General features: G+C 51.0%; 3 protein-coding genes across 5 annotated transcripts in view; all 3 read right to left on the reverse strand.

Annotated features, from left to right (window-relative positions):
- Positions 1-1,234: 1,234 nt before the first annotated feature.
- Positions 1,235-5,616, reverse strand: C24HXorf65 (chromosome 24 CXorf65 homolog). Its single transcript, XM_068994757.1, has 7 exons — positions 5,033-5,616; positions 4,812-4,849; positions 4,096-4,182; positions 3,592-3,708; positions 3,158-3,232; positions 2,753-2,857; positions 1,235-2,287 (listed from the first exon to the last, which is right to left on the reverse strand). The coding sequence occupies exons 2-7, from the start codon at positions 4,834-4,836 to the stop codon at positions 2,211-2,213; spliced, it is 486 nt and encodes a 161-aa protein (XP_068850858.1). The 5' UTR covers positions 4,837-4,849; positions 5,033-5,616; the 3' UTR covers positions 1,235-2,210.
- LOC138098298 (zonadhesin-like) lies at positions 5,616-24,873 on the reverse strand. Of its 3 annotated transcripts, none has more exons than XM_068994755.1 (33): positions 24,712-24,873; positions 24,421-24,612; positions 23,358-23,507; positions 23,144-23,247; positions 22,507-22,724; positions 20,864-21,084; positions 20,560-20,706; positions 19,768-19,932; positions 19,425-19,576; positions 19,087-19,255; positions 18,758-18,866; positions 18,083-18,228; positions 17,606-17,731; positions 16,867-17,046; positions 16,405-16,629; positions 15,921-16,047; positions 15,414-15,613; positions 14,843-15,055; positions 13,894-14,039; positions 13,153-13,280; positions 12,042-12,174; positions 11,671-11,803; positions 11,122-11,274; positions 10,636-10,762; positions 10,233-10,444; positions 9,432-9,594; positions 9,219-9,301; positions 8,308-8,468; positions 7,948-8,080; positions 7,417-7,595; positions 7,249-7,327; positions 6,625-6,753; positions 5,616-6,250 (listed from the first exon to the last, which is right to left on the reverse strand). In XM_068994755.1, the coding sequence occupies exons 1-33, from the start codon at positions 24,785-24,787 to the stop codon at positions 6,207-6,209; spliced, it is 4,923 nt and encodes a 1,640-aa protein (XP_068850856.1). In that variant the 5' UTR covers positions 24,788-24,873; the 3' UTR covers positions 5,616-6,206. The 3 variants fall into 3 exon arrangements, with proteins under 3 accessions (XP_068850856.1, XP_068850855.1, XP_068850857.1); XM_068994754.1 differs by having other exon boundaries at positions 24,349-24,612; XM_068994756.1 differs by lacking the exons at positions 24,421-24,612; positions 24,712-24,873 and adding an exon at positions 23,940-24,244.
- A 483-nt stretch (positions 24,874-25,356) lies between these two features.
- The window catches only part of LOC138098208 (multiple epidermal growth factor-like domains protein 6), a 51,755-nt gene continuing 50,631 nt past the window's right edge, over positions 25,357-26,480 (reverse strand). The window contains exons 45-47 of the mRNA XM_068994563.1: positions 26,092-26,212; positions 25,480-25,694; positions 25,357-25,376 (exon numbers count right to left, since the gene is read on the reverse strand). Coding sequence (XP_068850664.1) covers positions 25,357-25,376; positions 25,480-25,694; positions 26,092-26,212 — 356 coding nt within the window. The remainder of the gene's footprint in view (positions 25,377-25,479; positions 25,695-26,091; positions 26,213-26,480) is intronic.

A 26,480-nucleotide genomic window follows, 5' to 3' on the forward strand; every position in this document is an offset into this window, starting at 1 on the left:
TGCACAAATACTTTATTTCTGAGCTCAGCTGAGGGGTTTGAAGCTGCAGTTTGCTGAGAACAGCTGGAGAAGCCAAGGTAAGGAAAGGATTTATAACACTACAAAATGTTCCTGGTTCGTAGTTACTGGTGACCTAAAAACACAGGTAGATACATTGCAGTGAACTCCTCAGGGTGGTAAATCATTGATGGGAGACATTTGCTGATGGACTTACTCTGGATCCAATAACATCTACATTTTAAATTTATTTCCCCAGGAAAGAGATCAAGGAGTGTTTACAGAGTGTGCAACCCTCCTTTGGCTACAGGAGAAAAAAATAACTCTGGCTCCTCTGACAAGACCAAAAAAAAAGAAACCCCACAGGTCCTGACCTCATTTATAGCAACATATATCAAAATTTCATGCATGTGGAGTAAACCCAGCTTCGCAGCAGCACTTGATAAGAGTGAGCCATGTCTTTTTTCAGCTCCAGTTCCCAACTTCTGCCCCTTTTCCTCATGATCCCTCCCCTGGCGTCTTTGCTGAGCACATTCCCCTCTGTCAGCCCAGGTTATCGAGGGCTGTGGCCATTCACCCTTCCTGCCCTTCACCTCACACCTGGATCCTGGAGAGCTCCATGCTCCAGGCTTTTGGAAAACAATTTAGTTACTCAAAAGGGCCTGACCAGAGCTCCAGGAAGCCTTTGACCCACACACCACACGTGGACTTCCTTGTTGACCACAGCCCCGTTATCAGCTCACACCTCCCTGGCGCCGCTTGCAAAGGTCAGGCCCAACTCTTTGGGCTCTCCAGGGGAATTCAGGAAGAGCTGGGCACATGGAAAACCTTCTCCACCTTATCTGTGTTTGCCTTACCAAGAAACGGGTTTAGTGGCAGCTTTTCTGCCAGTCTGGCTCCCGCAGGTGTGGGTTGGGAAGGACAGGAGGAAGGGTTGTTTGCTCTGTGGCTCTGGAGGTGGAGAAGTGCTGGGCTGCAGCAGATTTCTCCCAGGGAGCAGTGCAGATTTTGTGGTATTTTTGGGCTTTGATTTGTCAGAACTTGCACTGGCTGACAGATGGGCAAGGGGGAGATTGAGGATCAAGGCCTGTTGCTTGTGGTGGATAAAAGTGGAATTTCCAGACCTCACTTTTTCAGGGTCCAATGCTCCCAACCAGCACAAGGCAACAAGGAAAACCAAGTTTCTCCTTCCTCAATTTGTGTTTCTTCCAGTCCTTCTAATGACTGGACTGAAAACCTGACTTACTTTAAGAAAGATTTTGTCCTGCTTAATTTCTTCTCCTTGTACAAAATATGGACACCACTTTCCCAGGACATGAACAGCTAAAAACTTCCACGATTGTCACGTAATTTTCACGTAAACAAACACAGAGAATCTTCACTGTATAGCCACCAGCATGTGGATCTTACTGGGAAATCCCAACAGCCCTTTGCTTATTTGGGTACCACAAGTAAAAAATACATTTTGGAGATGTTTTTGTTCAATTCAAAATTGGACAAAATGCAGCAACAAAAGAGCTACAGAAAACTCAGTTCTGTGACTTTATAATTGTGAATATTTCTGAGATCAGTGAACACCAGGGTGGTGTAGACAGAAAATCTATGCCCTCCATAATTAGGTTTTACAGCTTATTTTATTTTTTCAGGAAAAGCCTTGAGGAAGAAAGGTTTATCTATAGGTTTTGCATGATGATGTGCAGTTTTACACACAGTTGTACACACGTTTCTAATGCTGGTGGATATTCAAGTGCCCAGCACAGCAAATCAGCAGGACTGATGAATCAACAGGTCTGTGAGAGCTGGGCCAGGGTCCATCCCATGAAGATAGGAGCTATCTCAGGAGTTATAAAGTGAATTGGAGAAACTGGTGAGGTAAAAGATAAAAGCACTATGAACTTGTTAATTGAACACTTCAGCGATCCCAGAAATAGAACTGCTGTGTTAAAGGTAAGCCAAACTGGGGCTGCAGCTGCCAGTGTTCGTGATTCACCAGACAAGCCCCATGTCTGTGAGGATCAAGGTGAATTTACCAGGAATATCCCTGCCTCCAGACTGGTTTCCTGCTGCACTGGGTCAGTGAGATCATTATCTCAGAACTGAGGCATTGGCTGTCTCAGGGTTCTGCCAACAGCCCAGTAAATTCAGTGTATCACCACGGCATAACCCAACAAGCCTCCACGCTCAGTTCCAAGCACTCCTTCCATCTGGCATCATCAGTGTTTCCCAGTTCCTTTGGAAGTGGATCCCAGAGTTTTATTCTTGCTGCCCCGTGGTGGTTGACTCTTCTTACCTGTGGGAGAAACACAAAACACTCACGGGCAGGTGCTGGGGAAGAAAACAGAAGCACTGATTTTTGTAGATACAAAAATGCTGCCAGCAAGGATTTTCTTGCTAGCTTCTAAGTCCGTGAGAGACTTTTCTCTCTCACAGAAGAGGTAGCAGGGAATGTAAACAACCAAGACACCTGCAACCTTGAAAAGTCTTGTTTATGGTATAGTAGAAAAATATTTTGACAATGGATGTTTTAGGATTTTAGCCAATCACCCCCAAGGGGTGGCTGGTCCTTTGTCCAATTAGGCTATGAAGAAAAAAGTCTATGGAAGAGTTTGTAAAATAATTAAAGAAATCAATCTTGCTGCACAATTCCTGCCTGCTGGATCTTCTCCTCCTCCTCCTCCCTATGGCTGCAGGACACGGTGATACACCCTAGGAACCGGGCCTGCGGTAATAGATTTCACCATGGTCAGGAGCTCACCTGCTGTGGATGGAGCTTCCAAAAGCAAGTTGGTTTTTTTGCCATAATTTCTGGTTTTCCCTCTGGCCAGTGACGCTTTGGAATCCTCTGACTTCCCCAGTTTAGCTGCAGGGAGAAGAGAAAGAGCAGCTGAAAGGGGAAATCCAATGTAATTCTTGTGTTTCTGTGGTTCACACCATGCCACCCACAGCTCCAGGACTTCACACACAATGGGGAGGCACTAAGAAGCATTTTCTTCTTAACTCAGTTTTTAATTCTGGAAATAAAGATTTCTTCTTTTGGCTATAAATTAAAAACATCTTTACTTCAGCCTTTTATTCCTCCCACAGGAGCACAACTAACAGGTTGTTCCCTCCCCTCATGTTTTAGAACAAGGTTATGGAAACATTTATTTCAGACTCATACCCAGGAATTTTGGGGTGACAATGCTCTGGTTTTTCAGCAGTGGTGTGAAAACAGCTTCTTGGGAACCTTCTTGTCCTGTGAGGGATAAAAACACAGTGTTAAAGCCAGAAACTTTCAAAACAACTTTTCCTGGAGGTGGAAGTGGGACTATCAGGAGATTCCTGCCCTGTGTGGAGGAAATCTTGACTTCTACCAGAGCATTTTCAAACCCAGCCTTGATTTCAGAGCTCAGGTTCTGGTGCTGGCTCTTTCTTCAGCAAGTGTTCAACAGCATCAGGTCCTGAGTGGAGCTAAGGATGCTCAGGGGCTCAGATTGGGAACCCAGGACACAAATCCTCTTCAGTAACTTCCCACCTTCCCCTCTGTGGGGGCATTTCTTTATTTACAAAGGCAATAAAAGTGTTTTCGGTGCAGAGATTGGCATGTTGACCTACGTGTGACTTTGAGGAGGACACAGAGCTCCCTCTCCTGCAGGAGCTGCCACCCGTAGTGCTCCTGGTGCTGGAGCAAATTCTTCACCTGGCCACGCTCGTCTGCCAGCTCGATTTCGTCTGCAAAACCCACAAAGCCGGGTCAGGGAGCTCCGAAGTAACAAAGTGAGATGTGTGTGAGCCATACAGAGTGACTGACCCACGTCTGAAAAATGCCCAAACTCTGGCAGCATTTTCATTGACCACCTCAGAATATCCTCGCTGGAAGTTCTCTTCAGAGGGACACTTCCATTAGGTGTTTTTATTGAACTTTTTCTTCTCACACCCTTTAAAACTCTTTATCTGGAATACCCTGGGGCAGCCTCTAAGTGCCACGAGCACCACCGGGAGCACTCCCTGGCAGAGGTGACACTCTGGGAGGTTGGACAACATCTTCAGAGTGAGCACAGAACCAGCAGCAGCTCATTTCACACCCCAGAGCTCCCTCCCCAGGGAACCCAGCCCTACCTCCCTCCTCACAGCCGCAGCAGTGCTTGATGCTCTCCAGGAGAGGCTGAACTTTGCAGTTGATGTTGAAAAGGGCCTTTTCATTCTCTGTCAAGAGAGGCACAACTCAAAGAAACCGAAGGAAAACCCGTGACCCTTCTCCAAATGCCAAATTAATTGACCCTGCACTCGATCTCTCTTATCAGCAGTCCCAGGGAACCCTCCTGATCTGAGGGAATTTCACTGCTACTCCAGACTCTGCTGGGCCTTCAGGAGGTTCCAGAACACTGGAAAATGAGCTGTCAGCAGCAAATACTTCACAAGTGCAATAAACCCAATGGTTGCACCACTCCTCTCTTTATTAGTTCTTTTCAAGGAACTGTTAACAGAAACTCTGGGAAATTCTGGTTGCTGCATTGATATCCTTTGGGTTTGTGGGGAAAAACCCCACCCAAAATATTCTGAGACTCTGAATTTTTTACTTACAATTGAAGTTAAGAAAACCACATCGGGGAAAAAAGGAAATTTCAAGCAAAATTCCACATGCCTATTTTTGGTTTGATTTAAACCAAACCAATTTAGTCATTGAAATACTACTACAATAAAAGTTTGACATTTTATTTACAGCTGCCTTCCACCTTGCCTTTTACAAATAGGATCTGGAGCCACAAGTCACAGAGATAACTTTGTCACCGTTGGTGACCAGGTTTCCCTGTGGATATCAGGGAGATTCTTACCTCCATGGAGGACTGTTATGAACATATCTGCTGAAAACCTAAAAAACAAAGCAAAGCAATGATGGCTTTTTCACTGCCACATTCCCCAACAGGCAACCACAGAGACCTGCAGGGGTTCTGCAGTGTTTGCCTGCCCGTTCTCATATCCAGAAAATCCCTTTGAGCTGCCAGGAAGCCCCGAAATTCTCCCAGGGTGGATCTGCAAAGGAAGTTGAACAAACCTTTTGGTTTTGGGAGCAAGCTCGAAAAACGTGGACCCAACAACGGGAGTGGCAAAATCCTGCAGTTCCTCTGGATCCAGCAGCAGAAGCAACGCTGAGAGCTCCTGTCCCGGCTCCTGGGCACCCCAGTCTCACTCTCTGAGCACCCACAGGGGTTATGCAAGGAGCAAACACAGCTTTGTGCCTAGGAACCGGGAAGGAGCGGGCTCACCAAGCTCTGCACACGTAAACAAATCAGAAAATACCACAGTGAGAGGAGAATTGGCTTTGCTGCTGGCTGCAGCCTCCCTGAGGGGGTTGCCAAGGGACTGTGCTGGCTCAAATCTTGTGTTGCTGCCCTTCCCCTGGAGATCAGGAATGCTGTGCAGGGGATTCTGCTCCTGTTCCACGGAAACCATTCCCTCCTCACAGCCCTGCTCTCACACAGACAGGACAAGGGAAGCAGAATGGCAGGAGGGATGTTTAAAAATTGAAAATCAGGCTCCCAGAGCACTGGACACCAGCAGCTATCCCTGCAGGAATAGTTCCAGTGTATCTTTGCTCAGAAAAATCACATTTGTAGAGACCTTTGAGGTCTCTGCCAGCAGAACTTACTGAGTGTATTTAAAACATGCACAGGCCATGTCGGGGCGCTGGGCAAGGCTTGAAAGGATGGCTCTAAAATGCTTGAAAAACTCACAAATATCCTTCACATCAGAGATCAGAAAGGCTGTACAGAGCACATTGGTAAATCGAGGTTCTTATGCCACCTGTGGTATTTTTGTTTATTGCTTTATTGACTTAACAACTAAAACATGAAATTAGCAACACCAAGGACTGCAGCCTCCTTCTTCAGCCTCCAAATTATTGATAATCCACGGCAAATGTGAAAATATTTCAAGGTTAAGCAAAAAGAATATGGATTACTCATCCCATATTTGACCAAATACATCCTTAATTAAATAAATGTCTGTTCTGATACCTCAGGTAAAGCTGCTCTGTCCCAGACACCCCCTCCCCTCCCCATTCCAACTTTATCCATTGCCCAGGAGAAGTTCAGCTCTTCCAGGAAGTGAGTTGGTGGCTCTTTTACAGTGCAGAACATGAGATACTCCTGCTTCTGTCCCTCCAATGCTCTGAGCAATGCAGCTCCTCTTTATTCCAGCAGCAGAGCTTCATCCCAGGAATCCAGCAGTCAGAACAAGGCTGAGCTCCCCAGGCTGGTTTGGTGTTTGCTGTCTGTTGGAGAAATTCAGAATAAAAGCACAAATCCAGAGGAGACCAAGAGCCACCACTGCAGCCAAATCTGATGGGAATAACCCAGGACAGGCCCTACAGCCAGCCCTGAGCACTGCCCAGGCGCTGCAGGATCCAGGCAGATCCAGGCCTTTGCAAATCCACTGCATCTGAATTGCAAAATAATGCAAATGATCCTCCCATAATTACACCAAACCCACACCGTTATTAATTTCAAACTCTGAGCTTCACAGCCTAAAAAATTCAGCAGCTGCTGGAGGAAAATCTTCATTTCAGAAGAAATCCTGCTTGTTTTAACTCCTGGTTTATTTACTGCTCTAAACCAGCACACAAGAGGGAAAAAACAGATGAATTACCAAGGGCTGGGGGTTGCTGGAGGTTCAGCAAAGCTTCCTTGATCTCACACAGGGTCTTAGCAAGGGGGGAAGCTGCCACCAGGCCCTCCACCTCCAGCTCAGTCAGATAAACCAACTGGAGATCCAAACCTGGAACAAACAGGGGCACTTTTAAGCCTAAAGGAAGAGGCTCTTCATGGCTGCGAGAAGGAAATATTGTCCTGGGCAGAGGGAAGGCTGTGAGGATCACAGAATGATGGTATAGAATCTTCCTGGCCTCCCCATTTCAGCATTCAATGATTATAATGGCACCCAGACTCTTCCCTACAGGTGTCATTTAATATAAAGGTGCGCAGGGTCTGAAGGGATGGAAATTCCCTGACTTCTCTCCTACAGAGAAGGATGGAAAGGGATGGAAACTCCTTGACAGAGGGATAGAAGAGGCAGAAGTGGCTGTCCTGAGCTGCCACCTCAGCAAAAAAAAAAAAAATTATGTGGAAGTAAAAAATAGTGCAAATAGGGAAAAGTAATTCTGCATTTGCTCTGTTAGCAAACACAGACACACCCCTTTTTACCCTCTTAGCACAGACTCAGCCTCCTACTGCCACCTCTGGAAGCACCTCCCAGCTGTGGCACTGCCCTCACCATGCTCTTCATGCCCAGGGAGGCTGGAAAAAGCATCTTTGGTGCTGAAGAGCTCCCAAAGCTGAGGCAGCTCAGGATCCTGTGGGATAAAATGGACCCAAAGTTAAAGAAATGGAAAAACTCCCAGAAAGGTGAGAGAAGGCCCCAAAGCAAACACCTGCAGCTCACCTGCCCTTCTGATTTATTTTCACTGGTCAGGCTGTGCAGGGAGGGCACAGCTCCCACTGCAGCCTGTGCTTGGATCTCGAGCTCCGTCTCTGGATTCGCAGCTCTGTTCCTGTCAGGAGTGTTCCCAAGCAGCCCTTCCAGAGCCCTCATTAACTCTGTCACCTCCTGCCATGGGCCACCTAATGAACCCAACAACAAATTCCAATGGGATTCCCCAGAACCACTTGGAAAACTGTGACTAAACCCAGAACAGCACCGAGAGCAGGGGCCTTTCTTTGGAAATTCCTCAGGATGCCTCATTTCGAACATCATTTCCAGATAACTCCGTGCTCACCCCTCCCTGAGCTGCCAGACCTCTCCTCTCGCTGAGCTCAGGTGCAGACAGGCTGTCAGCTCTTGCAGAACAAGCCTGGGAGACACAATTTTCTGGGTTCTCTCGTATGTATGAGTCAGGTCTTTTTTTAGCCTCTTCACTGCTGCTGCTGCCCTCCCAGTGCACTTGTCCCTGGCTCTGCACCCCGGGCCTCTCACCTGTTAAATTCCCGTGTCCGTCCCACAGCTCGGCACCGACTGCTGCCCAGCTCTGCTCTGCAGGTTTCTGCCCACAGATCCCTTGTCTGGAAAAGGTTTTCAGGGCTTCCCAGTCCAGAGCTTGCACTGTGTCCTGTTCACAGAAAGCAGCAGGGTTATGTTTTGCAAACCCCAGAATCTACCCACTCCACATTCAGTCCTTCATATAAAACCATATAAAAAAAAGTTACTTTATGCCAAAATAAAGTACTGAAAGCAGTAATACCCATCCCTCAACAAACTTCAACTTCAGGGCAACCATTTATCTGACAATTTCATGGTTCCAAGCCTTGCTTCCCTCAAATGCCCCTTCCCACTGACCATGAGGCTCTGGATCCGCTGGCTGATCCCGTTATGGAACACCAGCACGTCCATCCTGTGCTTTGCCAGCTGAGAGGCCAGGTGCAAATTCTGATCCTCCAGCTTGTCATAGAGGGTACGAACACTGAAATCCTCCAGGAGCCGGGGTGTAAAGCTGTGTTCTGAAACACAGGGGAAGGCTCACACTCAAACACTGGACACGAGGTTATCTGGGTTTATTTCCCACCAAAGACGCTGCCTGTCCATAGGAATTTTGTGGTTTGTGAGGAAGGAAAACGGATGAGGCAGGAGATGTGGGAGGAGGTCTCGTTCCCTGGCGAGGGGGAGGATGGCAGAGCGTTACTATCCGCTCCTAAATTGTCCAGAAAAGCGCTGGGATGCTCCCGGAGCCGTGCCCGGAGCTGTGCCCGGAGCTGTGCCCAGCATCACTACCTGCTGCCATCTGCTGGGCTCGGGCTCTGCCGCTGCCTGTGACCACCCCGAAATTCCCGAGCTGAGCTCATTCCCAGAAAGCAAATGAAGCCCGGGAGTCACGTGCCTTCAGGGAACAGAACAACCGACAGGGGAAGCCAAGGAAAACAATTGTAAATCTTTATTTTCTTCACCCATCACCTGAACTCGCTGCTGTTCTAAAGGGCTTGTCAAGGCTGGGAATTTACTCTCTTAATTCCTCAGGGAGGAAACTTCAACCCATCCCAGTGACAGGGGGTTAAAGTCCCTGGAATAAACCCAGGGTGGAAGTGTGTGTGCCTGTGGAAATGTGCACAGCAAAGTGCCTGAGCGGCCTCCTGTGTGTGCAGGAAATTCTGGTGTCAAAATATCGCACCTGAGAATTAACCCAAGACAACAAAATGGGGAGGGAGTGGGGAAAAACCAATGGGAGAACACCTGGGGCTGGCCCAGCACTTCACCTGCATTGGGCACTGCCCCTTTCTCTCCAGAGCCAGCATCTTCTCCAGACCCACGAGGACCAAGCATCTGATAGAACTTGAGGCTAGAGGGGATGGCAAAGAGGGTGAAGAGCATCTCATTCTCCTCAGTAGGATCAGACCCAGCCCAGCTCAAGCAGAGGATGGATTTCTTGGGTAGATTTTTTGTATGACCACGCAGAGGCTGGTCTTTACCTGTCCTTGAGGAGGATGTACTCTGGTGGGATGTGTGGCTCTCCCAGGCTCCTCCATCGTGGCTTCCAGCTCTTCAGGGGGCTGATTTTGGGGCCAGCAGGCTGGAGCACGATGGCCAGAGTAGTCAGCACCAGCACGAGGAAGCCAAGGACAAAAAGGATCGCTGGGGAAGCCGGGAGGGAGGGAGGGCAAGAAGTGAGAAGCACAAAAAACCACTCAGCACCTTTCCTATTCATTTCACTTCTGCTTCTCCCCCTGTTGGCTGGTGCAGGTGGATGAGGAGCGAAGTGTTCTCAGCACTGAAGGTGGCAGAGCCAGGGTTGTGTTTGCAAGCTACACTTTCATTTCTGTTGTTTCCCGGCCTCCCACTGAAGGACTGAGGTGTGCACAGTGCTCCCACCCGCACCTGGCTTGGAGCAAAGGCCTTACCTGACCTTGTGTTTAGCCCTTGGTCAACTCTGAAATGCTGTATTTAATTTCAGCTCAGTTTATCATGGAAATACACTCCAGCCAAGGAAAACAAAGCCCTCAGTTAGCTCTGAACTCTTCAAACAGGGTGTGGGGAGAAGCACGGCTGCTCCTTCCCTCTCTCAGCACCTCAGCTCCTGCACAGGCAGGTTCTTGGCTACAGAGCAGTGGATTTCGGGAAGCTCCACAGGAGAAAGGGATTAAAGCTGACAAAGCAGTGCTTCGGTGGCATTTCCAAATAAAATGCTTCTTTAAACACACTTAGAGAAGGACAAGAAAGGTCATGGGTTGGAATGGAGGCTGAAGGTGGCTATCCCAGAGTTTTGGCTGTACCTGTGATAGCAGCCCAGTTGGGAGCCAGGTTCAGATCCTGCTGCTTCAAAATGCCGTGTCTGGCCAGCTGGAACAGGGAGGAGGGCTGGAAGGACAAGTCCCCGGGGTCACAGCTCACGTTTGCTTCGTTCACTGTCACAATCAGGAAGTGTTCCTGAACGGAGCTGTCCCTGAAAACATATGTCCCAGGCTCCAGGAAAATATGGGCAAACCTGGAAGAGGAAAAATAAGGAAGGCACTGTCTGATCCAAGCTTCTTTCAGCCTCCATCTGTGAGGATGGTTAAAGACAGGGACTTGAACGCAGCAAAATTTGGTGTTTTCACCACCAAGGATCTGCTGATTCTGTCAAAAACCCACTGTCAGGTCCTGCCCACAACACTGTTATCCCACAGCAGGTGTTACCAGGAGATGTTGAGCTGAGTCTCCTGGATCAGGTGGTCCAGCCTTCGGAAAGGTCCAAAATCCCAGCCTGGGTTGTTGTTATAGAGATGCTGCTTCTGGTAAACGGGGTAATGGCTGGAGGCACGGTCTGGAGATGGGGCAGCACGGGGTCAGCAGCTCCGAGCCACCTCAGCTGGGAAAGCTGGCACTGGGCTGGCAAAGAACTGTGGAACTGCTTTTACAGGGCCAGGCAGTGTCAGCTCATTTAATTGAGTTTAATTACTGCCCCACAAGGATTTGTGCTGTCTAACACAGGACCAATTTTATCTCAATCTACAGAAATCCAGGTAAAAATTGCAAACTACCAGGTAAGCCCCTGTCAGAGCCCAGACTGCAGCTCTGGGATCCAGGAGGTGAAGGGATGGATCCATGCAGGGTGCCCAGTGTGGAGCCACTGCTCTGCACGTGTCTGGACACACAAATGTGCTCAGCCCCAGCCACACTCACCCTGGGAATTGATGCTAAGCTGGAAAAGGATCGTGTCCCCTGCTTCCAGGCACACCACTGGGTTAGGGATGAGGGGCAAGGCCTGGCTGTCTTTGGGGGAACTCCTCTGGGCTCTGTGCCCTTTCTGCAGCAGCTGATCTGAGGAAAAATCTCCTGCCACAGGCAAGAGAAGAAAGCAGAATGAACCGTGTGAAGTGAGCAGCGTGGGACAACACCCGACCCTTGGCAAGGAAGAATTGTTTGTTTTGTATCTGTGGGCAATCACAGCTCACAAAGCCAAATCCATGCACCTGCCAACAGATTTGCCTCCAAATGCAGTTTCCTTCTAGTTTGCTGGAAATCCAGAATCCTGCAGTCTTTGACCATGTTAACCATGCAGTCAGTGAATTCCCTACTGTTTACTCCCAGACACAGCAAGGTATTTCCCTGCTTTCTAAATAGTTTGGAGCATCTAATAATGAATTCCCTCTGTGCCAACTTGCTGTGCCAACATGGAAGGAAATGGATGGCTTGGTGTGGCTGGAATTTGGGTTCACTCTCAAGCCTTACCTGTGAGAAATGCATCCAGAACTTCTGTGCTGGAGACAATGAAACCCAGCACTCCCCACGGGCTGAACAGCACCAAATGCACCCTCTGGCTGCTCTGCACGTGCTCATCTGGGCCCAGAACGTTTGACACCTCCTATGGAAAGCAGAGGGAAACACTGATCACTGATACAACCAATCCTGGATGCAGACCCTGATTTGTGGGTCACTGCAGCAGTCAAAGGCTGCTCTAGGAGGTTTTTTCCCCTCTAATTCAGGAATTGTTGTTTCCCTGTAATGCATCAACCCTTAACCTCACCTCCCTGGAGTCCCTGTGATTTCTGGGCTCTCCCAGCCCTGCACATTTAGAAAGCAATCCCTGCCTCCACACCTACCCTCACTTCCCCCTCGTTCATCCTGAGCAGCAGCTCTCTGTGGGTGCCAAAGCCCAGGGAGATCCGTGGGGCTCTCAGCAGGCACAGCTGGTCACAGAGCTCCTCAGCAGAGACGTACTGCTTGCAGTGACATCTGACCAGGGGACAAATCCTCGATCAGTCCTCATCCCTGAGCAAACAGCCACAACAGGCCAGCCCCAGCCTCTCCCAACCCACAGGGTGGATGATCCTACTCTGTATCCATGGAAAAAAGGATGGAGCAAACTCCCTGCCCATCTCTTCAGCACCGTGCCTGCTCTTCAAGGCCACAGTGTGACACCCCACTGACTGTGCTTGGGTGGTGTCTGACAGAGACCACCTTCAGTCCTGTAGCAGAGCATTACACACCCCATCCCAAAGCTCAGCTCCAGGAAAATGGTTGAAAGAATCAAGAGTACGATTTTGACGCAACCCATTTCTGTGCAACCCATGCCAGGGGGAGATTTTGCCACGCAGAAATTCATTCACAATGAGAAAAAAGTGATATCATGTGACAAGAACTCGTTCCAGTGTCTCCCTGCCCATGGCAAGGGGTTGGAACTAGATGGTCTTTAAGGTCCCTCCCAACCCAAACCAATAAGGATGTGGAGGGTGGGACAAGGATTGATTTCCATTTGGAATTAAATGATTTTTAAGGTCCCTGCCAACCCAAACCATTTCATGATGATTAAAGACGTGTGGGGAGCAACAAGGACTGATTTTCTCATTTCCAGCCTAAATTTAACAGAGTGATCATCCACTTTAGAGGGGCTCAACCTGAGACAGGTGGAAAAGTCACACAGCTCAGAGCTTGGTCCACACTCGCCTCGTCACTGAGTGATTCTGGTGTCACCAACCAAGACACAAAAACCACCAGGTAATGCTGGAAACACAGGAAATACTCTCCAGGAAGATGATCAGGGCCAATGACTGAGGACTGAAGGCAGGACCTCCCCAGAAAAGAACTCCACCGATGGAAAACTTCCCTAAAAACACCTCCCACAGCCCAACCCTGGCATGACCTCCTGGGCTCAGTAGCTCAGGGCTTGTTGAGAAGTGTTTTCGAGGAGAGGCACTGCTGGCTGGGACTCACATGCCCAGCTGTGCGTGGAGCTCCCCTCCCGCCGGCCCGCAGGCGGGAGCGCAGTCGTGGCGCTCGGGGACGACGCAGCGGCGCGTGGACGCCAGCCGGACCTCGCCGGGGGCACACAGCTCGTCCACCTGCAGAGAAACCCACCCAGACAAGCTCCAGAGCTTCCACTGAGCTGCAGCATCCCTAAAATTCTCCTTCAGACGTTCGACATAAAGGCAATCCAACAAGGGAAGCGGGGAAGAAAGGACACAACAATTTCACCTCCCTCACGAGGTTCTGATGAAGTTCAGCTGTAAGAAAGTGGTTGAAGGAATCAGAGTAGAATTTGGACACTCTACATTGCTGTGCAACCCATGCCAGGAGGGGGTTTTGCACTACAGAATTCATTCACAAAGAGGAAAAAAAGTGACATCATGCAAGATACAAACAAGAGCTGGTTTTAGTGTCTCCCTGCCCCTGGCAGTTCTGATGAAGGACTTCACATTAATAATGAGGCTTATATTCCTGCATCTGTCATCCATGTGAGACACTGTGCTGCTCCCATTGCCCTGGCATGGAAAGATCCTTTACCTCCATCCCCAATGAATTTAAATTTTACCTCACAAGATCCTGGGAAAGAAAAAACCCTACAAGAAAAGGCCAATCAAACACTTCAAAGATTTGTTTGGCTTAGCTTAAGGCCTGAACACTCTTCCTCTCCTGCACATCACACAACAATTTTGGTTTGGAGCCTGATTTTACCTGAGGTCGACAGTCCTGATCGCTGTTGCCATCAGGGTCTTTCTTGCCTCTCTCATCGTAATAAACATAACCTGCCTGGCAGATGCAGGAGGCATCTGACTGCTGGAAAGCCCTGTTCAGCCCATGGCAGGTACAGCTGGTGGCACCTGGGAGAAAAGCTGGGTTTGGGATGGGGAATACAGCCTGGAACATCCGTGCTGGCTGGAAAGGAGCAGCTCCCGTGCTCAGCACCCTTTATCAAACCCCACTGCTCGTTTCAGTGACACTGCTGGGGCCTGTGCCCCTCTCCCAGGGCAGAGCTGAGCCACAGGACAGCCAGCTGGGGCCAGCCTGCCTCTGCTGCGCCAACACAGCGTTAGAGCATCTCCTGCAGCACCCATTCAGCCAGAGATGCAGAAAAGCCCAGCTGCTCCTTGGCAGCAGGGTTTTGACAAGCCCTCCATTAATGTGTGGGTGGGGCAATGGCCCAGCCAGGCAAGGCTGCCAAGCCCCTCTCTCAACAGCCTCAACCCCACCTGATTTGAAATGCTGGGGCAGTGTGCACATACACTGGGGCAAGGAATAGGCACTCTTTACGTTCCCAGTTTCCAGCCTCACCCCACTTTATCGTGCCCTCAGTGCCAAATTTTGGCTCAAAAGCACACCTAGATTTAACACAATGCCCCCAAATCATGGCTGAAGTAATGCTGGTGAAACTCCACCGCTTTCAAAGCCGTGATAGAGCAAGAATTAGAGTAGAGCTGCTCAGCTGTTCCTTAAGGAGATAAATCCCCTTGGATAACAGTGTCAGAGGGAAAAAAAAGCTTTGAAAATGCAATCCTCCTCCTGGGTGGGATAGAGGAAGAGCAGCTGGGCATGGCATCCCCAGTGCCAGAAGGATCCCAGGGCTTGTGGAACATCAGGAAACACCTCAACAGAGGGGAAATTCCACTCACACACAAAAACTCACCTGGCTGAGAGGAAGAAGAGCTGCCACAGGGGAAGCAGGCAGCCTGGGCAGGGAGGTGGTTGAAGGTGCCAGCAGGACAGGCCTGGCAGTCCCCTGGGTGCTTAGCAAAGTGGCTGCTCCTGTGGGTGCCCGGGGGACAGGGCAGCGGGGCCGGGGCCAGGGCAGGGCAGTAGTGGCCACGGGGACAAGGCTGCTGGTGGTAGCTGTCACTGCCTGGAGAAAGGGGTGACATTAGGGACCCCAGCAGTGCTGAGAGAGAGGCAGAGAGCACTTGCTTGTCCCAGTGACACATCTACACACGTCTGTCTATATATAGACACGGGGCTATATAAACGCACATGTGTACAGATCAGCGTTTGCCAGTCTAATTCATATTTAAATTTAAATCTCCGTTTTTCTTTCTCCCAGCTCTTCCACCGGCTAAATCCAGTGGCAAACCCACGTGACAGCCCACACCAGGGTTTTATAACTGCAGAGGATTGAGAGCTTTGCCCACACAGAATTCCAAACTCTCTGCTTCCAATTTAAGCTGCTATTTCTTGCCCCACTCCCCCGTGGCAGCTGAATTTACCTGGTGGGCAGGTGAAGCCAGCTGGGCAGGGCTGGCAGGGTGCTGAGATCAGGGGGTCACTGCGGAAGGTCCCTGCAGCACAAACCCTGCAGGATTTCTCAGCTGAGCCCCTCAGGCCAGGCAGGCTGAGGGCCATGTGCCCTCCTTCACAGGGCACTGGGTGGGCACTGCCCAGGGGGCAGTAGTATGGGAACACACACCTGGGAGGACAAACAAGGCAGGGAAAGAGAAGAAAATCTCTGAAAATGATTTCTGGATTCAACGATCAGTGAAGACACAGGGTCAAAATTAAAAGTGGTTCTCATCTGATTCCAGTCTAAGTAGAAACCATAAATCCCCCTGTTCAGTCTCAGCAGTCACCAAACCTGTGACTGCAGCCACAAAGATTCCTTTGCTTTTGCACAGTGCACAAAGGCCACGGTTTAGGTTGGATCCCAAGCACAATTCCCAGTATTCAGCGTTTTTAGGAACTGGAGGCTGGCTGTACCAACCCCCCCAGGTACTCACAGCTGCTCGGGGCTGTTGTAAGTCCAGGATCCCTCAGGACAGTGGTACCCAGCAGGACACAGGGGAGGCTCTCCTGTCAGGGCACCGCAGTAAAAGCCAGGCCTGCAGGGCTTGGGATTTATTGATCCTGGGAGAGAAATGGGGGAACAGCGTTCATGCAACATTCCCAGAGCAGGAGAAACTGTGTTTGGGAGGCAGAGAGAAGGAGGCTTCTCCATAAACACTCTGCTTTTCCTACTGTTCCCAAGAGGGCACAGAACTGTTGGGAACCAGTTTATTATTTAGCATGGAATGCTGGCACCTCAATGCCCTGCAAGAAAATATCTCCTCCTCTAAGCTCAGACTATTTTGGCAACCTCAACTAAACAAAAACAGGGAGGGCTGAGAGGGATCATGATCTAGGGGAATGGGACAAGAGTCACCGCTAAATCCCTGCTGATCCATCATCCAGGTTCAGAAATAAGGAAAACAAAGGTCTTGTCACCTGCTGGGCACTCATAGCCAGGTTTGCAAGGTATTCCCTGGGTGTTAGGGAGCCCTGTCTGAGCTGGGTCCGGGCAGTAATATCCAGGCGAGCAGGGATCACACTCTTCCAAGGATTTTGCACCAGGCTGGATCCTGGAAGTGCCAGCTGGACAGAGGAAAGTGTCCCCTTTGCCAGGGCACCAGTATCCAGGGGGGCAGGGATAATCCTCAAACCTGGTCAGGCCTGTGGGGAAGAGAAGGGAGTGAGGAAAGGGAGGCTCTTAGGTCGTTGTGAGCAGGAATTCCCTCTCCCTTTCTCTATCTCACCTTGGGGAATTTTGTCGCCCAGAGGCGGGAAAGGGAGGGAATTTTGTCACCCACAGGTGGGAAAGGGAGGGAATTTTGTCACCCAGAGGTGGGAAAGGGAGGGAATTTTGTCACCCAGAGGCGGGGAAAGGGCCGGCTTTCCCCTGGGACTCACCTGATAAGGGACAGTGATAGCCCGGAGGGCAGGGCTGGCACTCCGCCAAGCTCCGGGCTCCCGGGTGCCCACGGAACGTCTGTGGAGGGCACTCCTGAGGGGCCAGGACACTGCTGTGGTCAGTGCCATTGCCCCCAAAGCAGTAGTGTCCCAAAGGGCAGGGATGGGCCTCCGAGTCCCCTAAAAAACAGAAAGAGAGGCTTCAAGGGGTGTGCCACTGGAACACCTTTGCTCTGTGTCCTCCTGCACCCTCCACCATCCCAGCCCCTCTCCTGCCAGTGGCACACAGGGATATTTGGAGACTGGCTGTGACCTCAGCTCTCCCACGTTTCCAAGGTGGATTGACAGTTCAATGCCTCTTTTCTCTGCAGAACTCCTCCTCACTGCCAGGACTGTCCCCCCAATTCCACATCTGGCATCCAAGCCATCCTCTGGGATGGGGGAAAATGGGATGGGATTGGAAAAACAGGACCAAAAGGGGCTGAGATGGGGAAAATGGGGGAAAATGTGGGAAAATGGGTCAAAATGGGGGAAAATTTGGGAAAACGGCTGGAATGTAGGGAAATGGGGCTGGGACTGGCAAATCAGGGATGAAAAGGGGCTGGGAGGGGTGAAAAACTGGGAAAATGGAGAAAAATGGCTCTGTAATGGGGGAAAATGGGGCTGGAATTGGGAAATCAGGGATACACAAAACTCTTCTGAAAAGCAGCTCCCCTCCCCTCAGTGTTTAGCCCCCAACCTGCTTTGCACCAGCGGCCCGGTGGGCAGGGCAGGCAATCCTCCCTCTTCCCAGCCCCTGGAAGAGCTCTGAGAGTGTTGGCAGGACACGGTGTGGGCACCTCAGACCCCTCCAGGCAGTAGAAACCTACGGAAAGGGGTGGGAAGGAGACAAAAGTCAAACATGCAAATCCTCCAGTGGCAAAAAGGACCGAGCCAGGGTCTGCTGCTGCTGTGGAATGAACTTTCACACAGCTGTTGGCAGGCCAAGCCAGGAGCCTTCAGACTCTTCTGGACTGGCAGCTCAGCACCATAAATTCCAGGCAGCCTTTTCAGCCTGGCCCACTTTGGTTCAAAAGATGCGAAACCGAGGAAATCAGTGAGCAAAGGTAATTTTAAAGCAGGGCTGGCAATATATTACGCAGTATAGGATATAATCCACTTGGTTAGCAGCAAGTCAATATTCTGTACTGCAAGCATGACTGAGATCCTCACCTACCTGCAGGACACAGCCCTGCACACACCTGGCCCCAGCGGCACCCGGCCAGGAAGCGCCAGGAGAAGGGGAGGCCTTGGGGAGCAGCCCGAGAGCTCCCAGCCAGGCAGAAATATCCAGCAGCACATTTCCCCTCCAGCCTTCCGTGCCTGGAGCAGAGAGGAAAACAACGATTTGTGTACTCTGAGCTGCTGCTGCTGCTGGTTTGGTGCAAAACCAGAGCAAGTACTGACACAGTGAATAATGCAAAGTTTGCAATAAACGTAATTTCTGATGTGAGAGAGAAAATAGACACATTTTTCCACTTATAAAAACACACAGATGACTGAAGTGAGCCAGTTCAAATTCTATGAACATGGCAAATTGCTCTAGATGAAGTTGTGGGTGACTTTCCACTGGGCTGGACTTTCTGCATTACTCCCATGATTTCATAAATGCCACCTGTACCTCTTTCAGGTGCTTCTTTGTGCCACAACAATGATGCCAGACTGGTTTTGCCTCCCCAAATGCACAGATCCAATGCCCCTGTATCCAACCGTGTATCTAAACTTATATTTCTTCTCACTGAGTGAGAGAAATGCAGGAGAGAAGCTGGGAAGAACTTCAGCAGCACGAAACAAGGATGCCAAAACTGCTCCAGAGAAAGGGAAATGATGCCAGGCTGAACTGAATCCTGACCTGCAGTAGTGGCCAGGCAGGCAGGGCAGGCATTCCCTCTCATTCCAGAGGCCTGTCACGTTTTCAGGAGTGAAGGTGCCTTCAGGACAGGTGAGAGGAACTCGTGTCCCTAAAAGGGAGGCCACAGAGACAACAATAAAGCTCAGTATGAGTGTTGGGGTCTGACAAGGCTCATGAGCTGCAGCAGAGCGTAACAAGTGACTCTCAGGTGGCCACTGTGCCACACTGGCTCATTGCCACCTCCTGGCCTGAGGGAGACACAGGGCTGCACATCTGTAGGGTCACAGCGAGGCACACGACACCTGAGCCCTTGGCAAGTGCCAGCGTACCTGTGGGACAGTAGGAATGAGGTGGGCAGCGCCTGGCATCCCCTGCCACCAGCTCCTGGCAGTAGAATCCTCTCTGGCACGGGATGCAGGAGGCAGAGCCTGCAGCTGGCTGGTACTGCCCAGCAGGGCACGGCCTCGGGAGGGCTGTCCCTGACCCGCAGAAGTGACCCTGGCAAGGACAGAGGCGGGAGAGGATTTCAGTGCCAAACTTCGGGGCTGTGTAAATCCCAGAATCACCCAAAGCTCTGTGGGGATGTAGCCAGTGTTTCTGTCAGCTGTGGGCGACCCTTTGCCACTGCCCAGAGCTGAGAACTCCCTCTCCCAGCCCTGAGCAGTACCTTGGGGCACAGGAACGCCGTGGGGCTGGCAGAGCTGAAGTTTGCTGGGCAGTAAAACCCCTCAGAACAAGGTCCTGTCGGAGAGCTCAGCCCAGCGCTGGCACAGAAAGCCCCGGGGTAGCAGGGCACACAGCTGGCCTGGGAGCTGCCTCCTGAGGGGACACAAACACCAGGGGACACAGGAGATGGGGGAACACCCAGTGCACTCCCAGCATCAGCAGCACTTGTTTGAACTGGTAACATGTGGCCACCATCACTGGTAACACGTGGCCACTGACCTTAGGGGCAGCTGGTCACCACTGAAGTCACCACAGCACAAACCCATGGGTGAAGTCGCACTCACCAGTGGCGTTGTTGAGGGTCCCAGCTGGGCAGGCGACTGGGAAAGGAGTTCCCTCTGGACAGTAGTGCCCCAGGGGGCAGGGCCCGCTGAGAGGGAACCCGGGTGTCCCACGTGGGGTGGCATCGGTGGCTCCCCCTTCACAGAAGTACCCGGCCGAGCACAGACCTGAGCAACACAGAGGGAGGCAGCCACCGCCCACAGCACCTCCTCAAACCCTCACAAACAGCAGATAACTCTGGAGAGAGGCCAAAGCCCATCCTTGTCCTGGATTATCACTGCTGATAGCCTGGGCTGGTCACCTTTGCTTTGCCTTTCCTTCTTCTCATTAACCCTTGGCCTCCATCGCTTTCTTTGCTTGCTCTGACCTCACCTAGCGTTTGCTCACTTTATCTCCTCTCTAACTGCTTCCCTACGGTTTGTTTCCTGTGGGAAGAGTTCTGCCTCTCTTCTTTCCAGGTATCCAACCCTGGAGTTTTGGCCCAGGCACAGTTAAATGGGAGGGGAAGGATTTAGGAGGACAGAAAGAGCAGTGATGAAAGTGTTAAAGGAAGAGAAAGCAGAAAAAAGGGAGAGAAGGAAAAGCCATGCAGTAACAGAAATAACATCCAAAATAAATATTCAGTGAAAAGAATGAAGCAGAGGAAAAGAAGAGGCTGGTAAGCCCAGACACAGGTGAAAGGTGTCCTGCAGTAGCCTTGCCCCATTCATGGAGATGTTTCCCATTTCCCCACATCCTCCAGCCCCAATCCCCAGCCCCTGTGCTGGGGCAGGGCTGTTCTTACCCAAACTCACCATCGGGCTCCCAGTTGGCCTCTCCCCTGCAGTACCTCCCCACGGGGCACTGCCTGCAGGCTGTGGGTGCCAGTGCCCCGTCCAAGGGGTTCAGTGTCCCCTCGGGGCACGGCAGGGGCACAGCAGTGTGGCCTGGACAGTAGTACCCTGGGCACAGAGAGGAGACACTGCTCAGAACCAGGGGGAAGGGGCAATGCTGGGCTCGCTCCAAGCAGCACCAAATCCCCCATTCCCTGAGTGCAGAGAGGAATCCCCCACTCCTCCTCCCACCTGAGTTTGGGGTGTGCAGCACCCCTGTGCTCACCTCTGGGGCAGCTGAGGGGCTGCACGGTGCCAGCACTGCCACAGGACGTGCCAGCCGGGCAGGGCAGGCAGGTGCTGGCCCCGGGCACGGGGCTGAAGGTGCCAGGCTCACACGGCAGCTCCAGCGCCGAGCCCGCGGGGCAGTAGGAGCCACGGGGACATCTGTATCCATGGATCCCATCCAAAGGGCAGGGAGCAGAGTTTCCTTCCAGGCAAACATAGCTGGAGAGACAGAGAATCCAGGCCTGGAACAAGGAGCTCCCAGCCCTGCTCACAGGTGAGGATGGGGGAGGCACACGAGGAGCCGTCCCTGGAAAACGCAGCTTGGTTCAGCTGTGCTGGCAACTTCCCCCCCCACTTCATGCCCTGAAAATCCTGGGAAAAGGCTTTTTTACACCAGGCTGCCTGGAAACTGGTCTCATTCTGGAAGGAAAAGCCTTTGAAACAAAAATATTTTTACTTCAAAACACAGGGCCCAGGTGTTCAGTCCCTGCTGCCTTTGCTGAGCCTCTTTTTATCCCCAGGGCTCTCTTCCCTCCAGCACTTCCCTCCCAGCCCCTCACAACGAGCAAAGATGAACAAATACAGAAACCATGATTGTTCTAAGAGCTGAGCAACAAGGCAATGAGAGCTGTGATCCCATCACAGACAAGGATTCAAGCGATGGAGTTTCTGGAGGAGAAAAAATTCTCACTCCTGAAGGCAAATGACTGAGTGTGAAAGGAACGGCACTGAATGAAACACCAGAAAAGCAGCTTTTTTTTTCTGCCTGTAAGCAAGACCAATTCCAGCTGAGCAAAGGTGCTGAAAAGCAGCAAACTGCTCCCTGTTGAGGGACAAGAATGTCACGGATTTTGGAAGTCGAGGGTCATTTATAATTTATAATTTACATTTCGTCACCATCCAGCACGGAAAGTCTTAATGATTACTGTTACAACCAGGTTGTAATAACTTTTAGGGTAAAAGGAAATTTTGGGAAGGCTTGAAGTTCATCTAAGACAGGTCAAATCCCGTGTATTCCCAAGAATAATTCTTTTCAGTCCTCAATGTAACCCTCATTGTACTCCCAGCTTAGCCTCAAACTCTAAACAAATCTCATTGTGATTTTCTCTGCTCAAGTCAAGAGCCAGCTGCTCTCAGAAATCCTTCCCCATGAAATCTCATTACACTGCACTGAAATCACTTCTGAGACTCTCTTACACTTACAAAATAAATCAAATTTCTGTAGCCTCTTGCCCTGAGGCTCCTGGCATGGACAGACACTGCTCAGGGCACTTTACACAGGCTGGCAATGGTGCCTTGTCCCTGGTTCTTGCACCACCTTGTGGGAGAAGAGGACTTAGAAGGGAAAAAAAAGTTAAATTCCCAGCAAATGTGATTATGGGGCTAAATAAGGGATCTGCAACAGCAATTTATTTATAATCATATTTTTTTTTTCCCACTGAAAACAGAGAAAAGAAATATGTATAAGAATGTCAGGCAAACGTGAAGGGAACAGGAACGTCTCTGTAACATCTACAGGGAGGTTCCACATCCCAACCAAAGGGCTGAGAACAAGGCCAGGATCTGGAAATTCAGATGTCCCTTGATTATAACTGCCACAAAGGCTGTGTTTTGTCACTGACCAGTGACAGTGTCACTCACCCTGGGTCACACAGCGACGTCTGGGCCAGCTCAGCCAGCCCTGGGCCACTGCAGACCCTCCCAGCTGGGCAAGGCTGGCACTGCTCCTCTGCCCCCAGGCCCACGGCGCTGGACAAGGATCCAGGGGGACACGGCCTGGGGTGCCCGGTGCCACGGGGGCAGAAGTGGCCCACGGGGCAGATGTCATTGCCAGGAGGGGCAGGGCTGGAGGATTCCACCTGGATGAGGAAAATACAGGGGAAAAGTGTTGTCAGGAGGAGATTTGGCACAGTGTGCACAGAGAGAGGTGCTGGACAGGGCACACAGGGGCTGAGTCCTACAAATTTGCTGCCTCTGAGACTAAACAAAGACCACTGGCACAAAAAGGGTCCAGGCCTCTGAAAGGTGCTTATCCTGTCCCTGATGGCATCTTTTAGAGGAGATGTTACACCCCATGCTCCAGTGCAATGTAGAAATGAAGGTCTGGCTGGAATTTATCCATGGACAGCCAGCTATTCCAGCAGACATCAGGAGCAGCAGGTCCCTGCAGCTGAGGGAGAAGAAATGCTTGGAAAGCATCCCACCAGAAGCAAGGAGATTGTGACAGGCCAGTCCTGGTCCCCAGATCACTGTGCTGCTGCTGCTGCCTGGCACTCACCCTGTGCTTGAAGGGGGCTGGGCTGACGGCTCCCTTGGCACAGTGATAACCTGGGTAACAAAATCCAGAGGGCTGGGATAGACCTGGAGCTGAGCAATACATCCCTGAAACAAACAGAGATCCATGTCAGGGGGGAGAGCTGCACAGAACAGCAGTGGAGGGGTCAATAATGTGAAAGGAGAACTCATCTGCAGGTTTGCCAGTCCCTTCTCACCTGCTGGGCAGGGCTCACAGTCAGACTCGCTGGTGGCACCAGTCCTGGGGCCAAAGGTGCCCTTGGGACACGGGTGCTCCATGCTGAAGTTGGTCCCTGGCAGACAGAAGTGCCCAGCAGGGCACAGCTCAGGAGTTTGTGCTCCAGGACCTGGGATACAAGGGAAGAACCTTGCTCAGGAGGGATTGTGCCAGGTGATGGCACCGTCTGTCAACAGAACCAGCCTCCCTCCCTGATTAGTCCAGCCAGACACAGGGCACAGGAAAGCAGATCCCAGGGGGCAGGAGGATCCCCGTGGATAGCAATGGGGTCTGGCAGGTGATGAGCAGCAGAAGCCTACAGACCATGATCCTTCAGAAGGGATTTTGCCCAGATCAGAGACAATGGAAACCCAAAATAATGGTCTCATCCATCATACACCTCTACCAATTCTCTGAAGTTCAGCCTGAGACAGAGAACACCTCATGACACAGGTGAGTCAGTCCTGAGTTAAATGCCTGGGGAAAACCAAGGTCCCCCATGGAAAAGCTCAGCTGGGATTCTGAGGCTCTCAGTTGTGGTTTCAGCTCTGCTAAAACTCACGTTAGCTCAGCCAAGTAATTCCTTCCCTGTTGCTTCAGCTGCTCACCTGAGAAAGGAAAAGCCTGGAAGGTGATGGAAGAATTTGTTACTGTCAGAGTGACCACAAAGATCTCAGGGCTGGGGGGAGCAGACAAACATCTTGTGCAGGCAGATGGTGAGAAGCTCTGAGGAGGGGCAGCTCTGGCTCAGAGAGCTCCCTGCCAGGAATATTTGTTTCCCTGCGAGGCCAGAGCCACGTCAGACATGCACAAGAGGTGCAGAGGAGTTTTAACAGCAAACAAGGAGTTCTGGGTGACCTGAGGCTGCTCCTGAGAACCCAGCAGCAGTTTTGGAATTAAAATGATTCTTAGTGCTAGAAACCATCACCGACTAAAAATGATGTGGGGCACTCAGTTTGTTCTTGCTGTACCCAAGGCTGTCACAAGTGAAGCTGTACTGGGTGATTTTCTTCCCTCACTCTGTAACCCCAGCACATCCTCACCGCTGCAGGAGTGCCCAGCGGGGCACAGCTCACAGTCTGCTGCCTGCCCTTTCCCACTGACAGGGCTGAAGCTTCCTGGGCTGCAGGGGATTGGGAATTCAGAGCCTTCAGGGCAGTAGGAGCCAGCGGGGCAGAGCCTGTGGTCTGGCTGTGTGGAGCCAGGGTCACAGAAATACCCAGCCTGACATGGTCCTGCAAGAGAAAAGCTTCAGCGTTAGGTTTGGAACCAGAAAACATAAAAAATATCCAAATTGGGAGAGAAAAAGGATGTTGGATGCATGCAGTACACACCAGATACAGCAGCCAGGCCTTCTCCTTGGCAGAACTTCCCTGCAGGACAGGGCAGGCAGGAATTACGGGAACCCATCCCGGATTGGGGCAGGAAGGTGCTGCTGGGACAGGGCTGTGGCTCGGGGCTCCCTGGAGGGCAGAAGTGCCCTGCTGGGCATAGACCCCCTGTCCCATCACTGACAGGGTTGGGCACACGGGCCTGGGAAGTGCAGAAATGCCCAGGCCAGCACGGACCACTTGGGGCTGAGAGTCCTAAAGGCAACAGGCACCACGTCAGATGAGCCAGAGGCATCCCCTAAATCACAGCTCTGGGACCAGACCATCCAGACAAGCCTGGTCCCCACGATGACCCCAGAGCCTCCCGGCCAGGCAGGAGCTCTGTTAGTTAAAAGCTCGATCTGTACTCTCAATATTTACCCACACAACTGATGAGCAGAGAGATAAAAGCCCAAATGGTTTCCTAAATCACCCTTTTAGAGGAGGGATGATAATTACAGGGCTTTCCACTAAGAGACAAACCCAAATGAGTCCTAGGCCCCAGGCTGCCTGACTGCTGGTTTCATAACCTTTGTAGAACAAAACCACATTGATCTGCCTTTAATTTAACTTTCAAAAGATGGTTTGCAAAAAACCTTTCAAATCTACTCAAGGGCTCCCAGAAACGGCTGCAAATGATCCGTAACATTTAGATGAGCTGTGCAGAACCCTTCATTCGATCCCAGACCCAAAGCAGATGAGGATTTTGTTTAATCCACACACAATTCCCACCTGCCCTGGCACAGAACGTGCCCCCAGGACAAGGCCTGCAGTCCCTGGGGTTTGCCAGGCCGGGCTGGTGGCTGTAGGTGCCCTCTGGACACGGGTACTGGTTGGCAGCCCTTGTTCCTGGCGGGCAGTAATGTCCTGCTGGGCATTCCAGGGCTTTGGCCACACCGTGGATGTTCTCTTGGACATCACCTGGGTGCTCTTGTGGGGCACAGAACCTGCCAAAAGATCCCAGTGCTTGTGCTCTCCCCCTGTTCTGGCAGGGGTAAAAAACTTTGTGCACAGCAGTGACTACACCATGAAAGGGACGGAAATTCTTTGGAAAAACCAACAGAGAGCTCAGGTGTGACCTGGCAGGATCACCCTGCCCACCCCAGCAGGCAGAACATCCATCCACATCCCATCCACAGGCTGGATTCCCTGTGGTACAAGAACTTTGGTGGCACAGAAAATCACACAATGAAGGGAAAGGTGATGTGAAAAAAGAAACAGGAAAACCAGACTTGTACAGCAAAGTGTGTCTTGTACATCACACAGAGCAGCCTGAGGCAGAGGGAAACACCTGATAATTCCTAAGAAAGCAATGAGAGGAAGAAGCAAATCCATGTCACTCACATTCCTGCTGGGCATGTTTCACACTGGCCTTTCCCAGCCTGCTCCTGGTATTCTCCAGGGGGACAGGGCACGGGCTCTGGGCTGCCAGGGGGGCAGTAGTGACCCACAGGACACAAATAATCTGGGAGCAAAAAAAGAAATACCCCTCTAACATCACTGCTGTGGGGAAAATATTTGTATTTTTTCAGCTTTTTTTTTGCTTGATAAAATCCCCTATTTTTGCTACTTCCTACTATTACCCAATAATTTACCCTGTGTTACTTGGAATAATTTTTGGAAAACGTTTTTTACCCCAACAGTCATTTCTAAACTGTAACCAAAGCCAGATTTTAAACTGATCTTGCTGCTGAAACTCCTGTAGGTAAAGAATGATCCCAAAGAATTCCTAC

The sequence above is a fragment of the Aphelocoma coerulescens genome, chromosome 24, assembly GCF_041296385.1.
Source record: "Aphelocoma coerulescens isolate FSJ_1873_10779 chromosome 24, UR_Acoe_1.0, whole genome shotgun sequence".
NCBI classification, from domain to species: Eukaryota; Metazoa; Chordata; class Aves; order Passeriformes; family Corvidae; genus Aphelocoma; species Aphelocoma coerulescens.

Bases quoted from the DNA above. Each gene is read 5' to 3' on its own strand.
- C24HXorf65 (XM_068994757.1), bottom strand. From the start codon at position 4,836: ATGTTCATAACAGTCCTCCATGGAG. The intron at 4,183-4,811 runs GTAAGAATCTCC...CTCTCTTGACAG, and splicing joins CATAACAGTCCTCCATGGAG to AGAATGAAAAGGCCCTTTTC. The intron at 2,858-3,157 runs GTATGAGTCTGA...TTCTCCCTGCAG, and splicing joins TGTCACCCCAAAATTCCTGG to CTAAACTGGGGAAGTCAGAG.
- LOC138098298 (XM_068994754.1), bottom strand. From the start codon at position 24,787: ATGGGTTCCCGTAATTCCTGCCTGCCCTGTCCTGCAGGGAAGTTCTGC. The intron at 23,508-24,348 runs GTACAGCAAGAA...CTTGTATCCCAG, and splicing joins TTCACTTGTGACAGCCTTGG to GTCCTGGAGCACAAACTCCT. The intron at 6,754-7,248 runs GTGAGGGCAGTG...TGTTTGTTCCAG, and splicing joins CCCTGGGCATGAAGAGCATG to GTTTGGATCTCCAGTTGGTT.